Raw genomic sequence first — 10,362 nt, forward strand, 5'->3', positions numbered from 1 at the left:
CTCCACATAAAACCAGATACACTGAAACTAATAAAAAAGAAAGTGGGGAAGAGCCTGGAGGACATGAGCACAGGGGGAAATTTGCCTGAACAGAATACCAATAGCTTATGCTCTAAGATCAAGAATTGACAAATGGAACCTCATAAAATTGCAAAAATTCTGTAAGGCAAAGGACACTGTCAACAGGACAAAATGGCAACCAACAGATTGGGAAAAGATCTTTACCAAGCCTACATTTGATAGAGGGCTAATATACAATATATATAAAAGAACTCAAGAAGTTAGACTCCAGAGAACCAAATAACCCTATTAAAAAATGGGGTACAGAGCTAAACAAAGAATTCTCAACTGAGGAATACCAAATGGCTGAGAAGTACCTAAAAAAATGTTCAATATCCTTAATCATCAGGGAAATGCAAGTCAAAACAACCCTGAGATTCTACCTCACACCAGTCAGAATGGCTAAAATCAAAAACTCAGGTGACAGCAGATGCTGGCGAGGATGTGGAGAAAGAGGAACACTCCTCCATTGCTGGTGGGATTGCAAGCTGGTACAACCACTCTGGAAGTCAGTCTGGCGGTTCCTCAGAAAATTGAACATAGTACTACCTGAGGACCCATTGGACCCAGCTATACCACCCCTGGCACATGCCCTGAAGATGCCCACTACCAACAGGTGCACTAAAAGCTCACATTCAACAGGACCACTGTCATGGGAAGACTCCTGGTGGTTCCATTTTTCACACACTCCAACTCAAAACATTTTTGTCCCATTTTCAAAAGAAGCCTATGGTTATTAATCTAGCTGTTCTGTGTCTCTCTAAAATCAAATCAATGCCTTCCCTCTTGCATAGTCTCAACTTATCTTTAAGTGTGGGAGCCCCCAGCCCTTCATTATCACTGCCTTTCTTTATCCAGTCAGATAACAAGCCTCCCGCTGCTATCTCCAAAGCCTGGAAGGCACCTTCTGATCTCTCTGGCTTTAGTTACTCCTCCTCTTCTTTGGAACCCTCTCTTTACTACTCTGGATTGTCTAAGCTGTCTAAGCTTTTTAGGAACTTTGTAAATTCCATTCCACCTTTTCCTTTCACAGCCCCTAGCTGGCCCACCGCAAACAGCCGCACACTGGACTTAGAACAGTCTGGCCGATCTAAGCGTGTCCTAAGAGGAGGGGACACCACAGGGCAAAGAGCTCTGCAATGTTTACTGCTTTCCCAGTAAGATTACGAGTCTCGGTCATTTTCTTTTCACCCTTTCTTACAGATTTCAAATGTAAAAAGAAAAAAACCAGAAATGAAGATTTTGTGCACTGTGTCTGGGGCACAGTGATCTTGCAATGTATCTTTGTAGATCCTAAGACCCTGAAACTTTCTTGAGTCTCTATGGACAAAAAGAGCCCATAAACAAATGCCAGTGAAATCCTAAGGGCCACTTCTGGTGTGTAGCTAGAGCTTTTGTGTTTTAACGATTCAGTGGTTCCCGTAAGACATCCAAGCGACCCTCTGCTGCACCGTGCCCAAAGTTCCCTAACTAAATACTCAGTGCTCAGTGTTTTCCAAAGCTGGTATTTTCATAACATTATGTTCAAACCACAAGATTTTCTGTTGCAAAAGTGATACTATCAATGTACTTAAATATATGTAAAATACCAAATATAATTTTAAAATATTCTTACCTAATCCTTTTTGTCCTGGATTCTTTGCAAAATTAAAAGTAAACTGGTAAAAATCCTTAAATCGTCCTGGTTCTTTCAATTCTTGTTCCATCTTGGGTATTTGGGCCTTTAGTTTTTCTATGCTGTCACATCTACATTATAAAATTAAGTTTATAAATGGTTAACTTTTTGCTATAAATTAAAAACTTAACTTAATTATTCCTATGAGGGCTTGCATTTGTTTCCTAAAACTTATGTTTAAAAAATCAAGTAGGTGGGATTTCCTGTTTACATAAGTCCCTCACTGACCCTGAACTCTTGGAGAGCACCATGCCCACCCCCATACACACGGCTTCTTCCTACACATACATAGCTGTGATACAAAGTGCAACTTACAGAAAAGACAAAGCAAGAGATTAATTGGAACTAATATTAAAATAGTTATGCAGTAATGGAAAGGCTATGCATGTGCTCTCTCTCCTGGAACGGCAATGCGCTCGCTCTGGCACACCTTCACTGCAAGCATCACTGCTCTCACACTTTCAGGCCACCTGGACACAAGCACTGGTCATGAGACCAAGGCTGGTGGTAACTAAGAAAGCCACTAAATGACTAACAGGCAGGCAGGGTACAGTGGGGCCATGCCGGACAAAGGGACAGGTTATTCTTCAGACAGGACAGCAGGACAGTTTAAAATCTTACATCTCTACTCAGAATGATGCCCAACTTAAAACTTAGGAATTTTTTTCCTGGAAACTTTCAACCAGTAATTTGTGAACACAGTCAACTATGAGTCACTAAAGCTTCACAAAGCCATGGGTGCTGGGGAACTCTTGTCTAGAGTTGGTATAAAAAGACGACAAAGCCCACAATGATGGAATGTTACAGTTACTGCTTCTAAAAGAAACTGGCTATGCTTTTTAAATATATTAATTCACCAAACTCTCAACACGCTGACTTGCAGACTCCACTTCTGTGTCAGCCCCATATCCACCTCTTTCACTGCGGTAGGGACAGCTAGCACTGCACACAGACCAAGGAATAGCTTCCAAACTAGGCCTCTTGCTAAGGATGTGTTCTTCTTGAAAACTTGCTTTTAATAAATACTAGCTAAGACCTGAGTACCTTCAACTAAATTATTTAATGCAGAATTAGGGTTTTCCCTATGTTTACAAAGCTTTCAACATGCACCAAATTACTTTTCTCCTAGCCATGGACTTATGACAGAAGTGTCCTATATCTTAAAGATTCCACAAACAAATCAACTCAGTCTATCCTCTAAATACTTCTGCCGTCTATCTTCCTTCTACATTCTCTGTAACATTTCATAGGATGCACTGTTACTATGTTTTCCATAAGCAAAGACATTGCTTTTCCATAGTTCTAGTGAGATGTGTCTCTGATGGTAAAGCCCAGCAGGCATAGGACAAGCTGGCTGGGCTGGAAGACAGGGTAGGGCACATTACTAACTTATTGTCTCTTCATGTAAGCCCACCCTGCTCTGCCCTGCTCTGTAGTTGCCAGTCACAAACCTCTGGACATTCCTTTTGCCAGCTCACTCAGGGTCAGGGTCTACTGACTGCGGGGTCTACAGGGCTAAAAGGACAAGGGAAGGAGGAGAATTTTACCCAGGTTGCTGTCAGTAGAGGGAAATGGTGTTAGTGTCCGAAAGGTCCCAGTGCTATCTCCCAGTGCTGATGACTCCTACAATAGCCCCCCACCTCCCTTCCCCCTACCCCTGCCCTCTAACCAGTTTTATCTACCACGGTAGCAGCTTCTGAGCAGGCACCCTGCTCCTGCAGCCCTGCCTTCTTCCCAGGGACTGAATTCTGACCTGACTGGCTGGCTCACTTCATGAAGCCCCAGGGGTGGCAACAGCTACTGCCACCTCTTCACACATTCAAGTTTTCTCTTACATGGTGTAGCACTTCTTTAAATTTTCTATGTTCAAATTACTTAAGAGGTTGTGTCCTGACTTTGTTCAGGTTTCCAAAGCCCTTCTGACTCAGTAAGCAGAACCCTGCTTTTAGTCCCGACTGGAATATCCCCTGGTTTTATCATCTTTTATGGGTCAGTAAACTATTTCCCTCACAGAGTTATAAACAGACAGGAAAAAGAGTTATGGGAATGAAGCCCTGCTCGGTCAATGTTAGCTTTTGGTTTTGTTATATTTTGGAGATAGGCTCTCACACGGCAGGCCAAGCTGGCCTTGAGCTCCTATGTAGCTGAGGATGACCTTAACTCCTGACCCTCTTGCATCTGCCTTCCAAGGGCTGGGATTCCACCATGCCCAGCTTTCAGACTACTTCTGCAGTCCTGAGAGTCAACTAGCAATTGTCAGCAAACCTTTTCCTGACTTTTCAATCTACTTATTCAAACCTGTTCACTAACCAGCCATTGAGGCAGTAAGCAGAGCCAAACGCATTTAACATTTCTATGGCCCCTCTAGTTCTTCAAATCTACACTTTTATCACTTCAGAATACGCAGCCACAAAATAGGAAATAAGTTTTCATTTTACTTTGTTATGTTAAATACTTATGTCAGATAATTTTAATATTAGTGACTCCTAGGAAGAAATGACTAGAGCAATGCAGTTAGGGAAGACTACAAAATTATACAGGCATTTGGCAAACCCAGAAAATACCAGGGAGACAACATACGGGCTCAGTACTGTTTGTAGACTAGTAAAAACTTAGATTTCCATTTAAAGCAGAAGACAAAACTCCATCATCTCCTGGAGAGCATCCCGTCTGTCTCCTCGGGAAGTTACATACTCACCCTAACTCTGTCATGCCATCCATGAACTCCTGTTTGGAGAACTCGCACTGTGTGGCCGCCCTGAACTTCCATGCAATGATCAACACACTGATGCTGGCTGGATCGAGGGCCAGATCATCACAGAACTGCTGTATACCATCTATTCCAATTTTATTTTCATCTTGAGGGTCTTTAAAAACACCAATACAGAATAAAATTAGTGCCATCCTTTGTTATACTCATAACAAAAGATACTGTTTTATTTTCTGTTTTAAAACAAATCACAATATACCAGAGACGTGAAGCTGTATTATTTTCACAGATTTTCCCCACATAACAGCCTATGTCAGTGCACCCCTAAGCAGTACTGTTAAAGTGTACAAGAAAGTGTAAAAGTAGTTGGATAGTTAATTTTTAAAAATCTCACTAATGGAGCCACAGGCTTGGTGCTACACACCTTTAGTCCCAGTATGAGAGGCAGAGGCAGGCAAATTTCTGTGAGTTCAAGATCAGCTTGGTCTATACAGTGAATAGATAAGAGCTACATAGTAAGATATGTAAAAAAAAAAAAAAAAAAAAAAAAAAACAACGACAACAAAAAACACACACACACATGCACACATATACACACACACACACACACTTATCTATGTGAAAATGTCACACACACAAATAAAATCAGACATGCTTATATAGGGACAAGAGACTTTTAAATTAAGGCACCTATATTTTACTAAGTATTCAAAATTAACCAATGTTAAATTAGAAAATCTTTTTACTTAAAAGAAAATTCATTTTACCACAATTGCTTAAGACTTAATAAAATGAAATATACAATTCAACCTTTAATCTCAACAGTTTAAGTATTTGATGTTTACAAAAGGAAATCTATTTTTTAAATATACAAAGAAAGAGGCTCCTCTATATTGCTATCAAATATGATTTGCTTTTTTAAAAAAAGGGGGAGGGCTGGTGAGATGGCTCAGTGGGTAAGAGCACCCGACTGTTCTTCTGAAGGTCCAGAGTTCAAATCCCAGCAACCACATGGTGACTCATAACCATCCGTAACAAGATCTGATGCCCTCTTCTGGAGTGTCTGAAGACAGCTACAGTGTACTTACATAAAATAAATAAATAAATCTTAAAAAAAAAAAAAAAAAAGTAAAATGTATGGATTAAACTGAAGTTGGGGACCCCTATGGAGGAATTAGGGGAAGGATTGAAGGAGATGAAGGGGAGGGTAACCCCATAAAAAGACTAACAGTCTCAACTAACCCTGATACCTGGGAGCTCCCAGAGACTAAGCTACCAACCAGGCAGCACACCCAGGCTGGTCCGAGGCCCCCAGCACATATACAGCAGAGGACTGCCTGGTCTGGCCTCAGTGGGAGAAGATGCGCCTAAGAAGGGGGATTGGTCATGGGGTGGGGAGTTGGGAGGAGGCCCCCTCTCAGAGGCAAGGAGGAGGTAGGATAAGATGAAGAACTGTGGGAAGGGGGACAAGGAGGGGGGCAACAGATGGAATATAAATAAATAATTTTAAAAAGAAAAGATGTAAAATATTTGGTGGTGACAATAGTGTATAACAGGCTGGGTATATAGCAACACTTTGGAGCATGAATTATGGATATAATATAATCCCATTTGGGGGAAATTTTGAAAATAACTCTCTATATATCTCCTTAAAAACATAAAAGACATGTATGTATCCATACTGGATTATTACATATAGGCTACCCTGAGGAGAATAAGGAACAGATAAAGAAACTGTTATCCTTTTCTTTTTGTTTTTGTTTTTTCTGCTTTTTCCCTTTTCCAAGATAGTCTTACAATTTAAGCTAACCTTGAACTCCCAATCTGACTGCCTTCACCTCTGAGATGAAGGCTTATGCCACTGATGTCAGCTGTTCAGCTGTTTAAAAGTACATTACTTACAAAAAGTTATTATACAGGCTTTCTTAAACCTGGCTCAGCAAGTTTTACAAACACAAGATTAGGAAAAATTGCCTCCAATCTTCCATTCTCAAACTGCAGAATGGGCGAGGGGCCAAGCAGAGATTAAGTAGAAAGGAGAATGAGGTCTCCTGGAAGACCCTGTTAGCTCCAGCATCTGCTGTAGCTCTCTTGAGCACACTGAACTCCACCATCTGGGAAGACAACTTCTTGAAACAAGCCACGACTTTTAACACCCAAATACTCACCTTTGTATCTAGTGTACAGTTGCTCTAACTTCTTCCTGTCCAACGGTCCTTTTACACTCTCCCGTATATAAAGTTCTGGATTTTGAAAAAAGTTATCTGTTGCAACATCTAACTTCCAGTCATTTTGAGAAAGACAACTTACTGCAGTTTTCTCACTAGATTGTGTGAAGATCATAAACTGACGAACTTTATCCTTCTGCGATGATTTCAACTTGTTCTAGGAGAACCAGAAAACAAACTGAAACTATACAGCATCACTACACATTTTAATGGAGCTAACTGTAGTCATTAGTAAGGGTTTTTTTCCCCACAAAACATAAAAACATTTTTACTAAAACTCATTTGTGACCTATCATTATCAGCAAGACAATTTAAAAATATCTGAAAGACAAAGTTTGGTAGATTTCTGGAAAGCTAAGAAGCATGGAGACAGAACAGGGAGCTCAGGCTCCTTCCATCATAGAAGACATTCAGGGAGCCAAAGCACCATGGGAAGAGAACTAAGCAGGTACTGGCTGCAGTCCTAGGGCCAGTGCAGCACTACCTGCCTGGGTTTGTGCTGTCCAGCAAACAACGTAATGGAATATGAACATCCTACATTCCTCCTAGTTGGTATTTACAAAACATGTAACTCTTAGTAGAATTCCCTCACATTTCCCTCAAATAAGAAGCATCTACCTACTTATATCCAACCTTTAAAAAGGTTCTTTTAATTATATATTTAGTGTGTTCTTCCTCCCCCCTCCCTTCCTCTTCCTCTCCCCCTCTCTCTTTCTGTGTTTCTGTCCGTCTGTGTGTGTGTGTGTGTGTGTGTGCGCGCGCGTACACTTAAGGGCACATGCACGTCAAGATGCTAATGTGAAGGTTAAAGGACAGTCTGCAGTAGTCAGCTCTCCCTTCTAACACAGGACAGAGCTCAGGCCATCAGGGTTGGTGGCTAGCAGTGCCTTTCTTTACCGGCTGAGCCACCCCACTGGTCCCTAAGACACCGTCTCTCACTAAGACTCTCTTCCCTTCTGTTTCCTAGAAGAAATTCTCTTTCACTTTGCTTGTGCCCAAGAGGCTCTGTGTTCCCCTTCTTCCCCCTTTCCCTTGCCCTACGCTGACCAGGATCCACTTCTCTGACTGAAACCCAAAGCAAAATAAGATAGCCAGCAGGCTCTCTACTTACTCTCCTGCTGTCAAGGCCCGTGCCCGCCTGCCCTCCCTCTCTCCCAAGCCAGCCTCCTGTGCAAGGCCCACTGCCCTCTCCTGTTAGGTCCCAATTCTGTCTTCTCAGCAAAAATACTTGGGCTCTTCTAATACTGCGATGTAAATGGAGTATCAAACACATTAAAGATACAGTATTCTGCAGTTTAAGCAACACCACAGATCACAAACTTCATGACTGAACATAAGAGAGAACAGACCCAGAAGGCTAAGTAATTTGTCCGTAAAAATCAGCCAGCTTTCGTAGAAGAAATGAGAAAACATAAGTAGCCTCAGGAATTCAAATCCTACTGATTTTTCTAGGACTCTTCCTGCCTGACGGACATTCTGAGTATCTCTGAGAGACTCTCAAAGATAGAAGTTGTTCCACTATCACAGAGGGAAAAGAAGGCTGCACACTCAATAATGGAAACAAACTTTCTCACAACATGAAATACGTTTATGCCCATGAGTCTCATCTATGCTTCACTGAAACAAAAACTGTAACATAGACTAGCTTCCTGTACTCTGATGAACCTGCCAGCTCTGCATACCACCTCAGTTACAGTCCAGTGATTCTCAACCCAAAGGTCACAACTACTTGGGCAAACTATCTCCAAAACCATTTACATTTCAAGTCATAACAGTAGCAGAAGTACAGTTATGAAGTAGCAACAGAAATATCTTGCTGGTTGGGGTTCTCACAACAAGGCTCCCAGCACTAGGAAGGTTGAGAGCCCCTGCTACAGAGATCTAGGATTATTCATACCCTTTAGGTGCGTTATTCAATGACAATCCCAATGAAATAAACCAAAAAGGAAATCATTTAAATTCCTGAAAGTTAATTAACTGAAAGTAAACAAGAAATCCATTTTTATTTCAACCTAGACATTTTTCTGAAGCACAGCCTATTTTCTGCTTGGGAATCTGACACATTTACACCCTTTTAAAGAAGCTGGGTGTCACTGGGCCTCTGAACAATGTAGAAAGTGAACCTGGCAAGTACTTGTGAATTAACCCTGACAGAATCTTATGATGTAGCTCTCCCTCCACAGCAAGACCACCTGGCTTTTCTGGGACTTCAGTCCCACTGTACTGGGTCAGTACTGCTCGCTGCTCAAGACAGGACTTAAAGGTTAAAAGGCACAACATAAATGGCTTCTACAAGCCAAGAACTGTCCACTGTACTGATGGCTTCCTAACAGAAAGCTAGGTACTAGAAAATGGTGAGGGAAGAAGACTGCCTTATCCAACCAAGTACCAACATTACATAAACTATTTCCTTTCATGCTATACACCTTAGTTTTAAATACAATTAACGATTTTGTCCGGCTCAAGTATAAAATTTTGGTCTTTGGGGAAATAAAAATATTCTTAAAAAGGAGCCAATTACCCATGTGAAACCTCCTAAAAACAAATGAGCAGCACCTGGCACACAACTGATAGGGAGCAGGTTGGAGGGTCAGAAGCTGTCCCGAGTCTGCCTGCTCTGCGGTGGCCGATAAGCAGTCTGATTGATAAGCAGCCTGTGCTTCCTCTAACAGCTGACAGCAACCCTTCCAGCTCAGCACCTAGAGCAGCTTAGCCATCATCTCCCTCCAGGAGGGTGCCCTGCTTCCACAGGCTGCTGGCTCTCCCAGCTAAATTACACCTGCCCCTGCTCAGGCCATTTACAACATTCCCAGCTCCTTCCCCAGGCCACACAGGTGGTCTCAGGAAGAGAAAATGGTATTAAGTTTGCCAAACTAAGAAGAGGAAAAGGGTTACTAGATTAAACAGAATTCTTGGAAGCAGGAGAAAAGAAGATTTGGGGGAAAAACTGAAGAGGAAAAAAATTTTGATTTTTCTTTTTCTTAAATTTGGTCTTTCAAGGCAGGTTTCTCTATCTCTGGTTGTTCTAGAACTAGCTCTACAGGCCAGGCTGGCCTCACACTCACAGAGCTCCTCTTCCTCCTGAGTGCTCAGATTAAAGGCATGCGCCACCACAGCTGGCAGTAGATTTTTTTCTATATTGCTATTAGAAACCTAGTGGCCCTCTTCTTCCGTGAGCCAGCGTCAATGGCTCAGCACCAGTGGTGCTGTGATTTAAAAGGATAGACAGAGTGGCTGGTGGGTACGATGAAGCAGCACAGTTGTCAATCCTCCAGTGTTAAGGCCACTTAGACATTACCAAATGTCCAAGAAAAGTCAGAAGTGGTATGAATGCAAGGACATGTAATGCTCAGGCTGTGGTAAGAGCCTTGTTTTTATTCTAGACCAAAAAGGAGGAGTGAAAGGTGTGGGGTGTGGAGGAGAAAAAAACTGAAAAATTTCCATAATCTGAACAGTAAAACTCACCTGTTTGCTTCACCAAAAAAACGAAAACAACAACAAAAAACAACAACAAAAAACACCTAGCCTGAATGCGTACCACTCAGTGCCTGAACCTGTGTGTGTCCCCTTCACTCCTTTTTTAACTCAATAGATTTAAGAATCATATTAAGGCCAGGGGGAGGGTATAGGGAACTTTCGGAATGGCATTTGAAATGTAAATAAAGAAAAAAAAAAGACAAAAAAAAAAA

The 10,362-nt window shown here is 41.7% G+C and overlaps 1 protein-coding gene across 2 annotated transcripts in view; it reads right to left on the bottom strand.

The window, feature by feature from the left end:
• Positions 1-10,362, bottom strand: part of Dcun1d1 (defective in cullin neddylation 1 domain containing 1) — a 40,893-nt gene that overhangs the window by 22,142 nt on the left and 8,389 nt on the right. For both annotated transcript variants that reach the window (XM_021196243.1, XM_021196245.2), the window contains exons 2-4: positions 6,614-6,830; positions 4,434-4,602; positions 1,676-1,806 (exon numbers count right to left, since the gene is read on the bottom strand). In XM_021196243.1, the coding sequence (XP_021051902.1) occupies positions 1,676-1,806; positions 4,434-4,602; positions 6,614-6,830 (517 nt within the window). The remainder of the gene's footprint in view (positions 1-1,675; positions 1,807-4,433; positions 4,603-6,613; positions 6,831-10,362) is intronic.

This window comes from Mus pahari, chromosome 4 (assembly GCF_900095145.1).
Source record: "Mus pahari chromosome 4, PAHARI_EIJ_v1.1, whole genome shotgun sequence".
Taxonomy (NCBI): domain Eukaryota; kingdom Metazoa; phylum Chordata; class Mammalia; order Rodentia; family Muridae; genus Mus; species Mus pahari.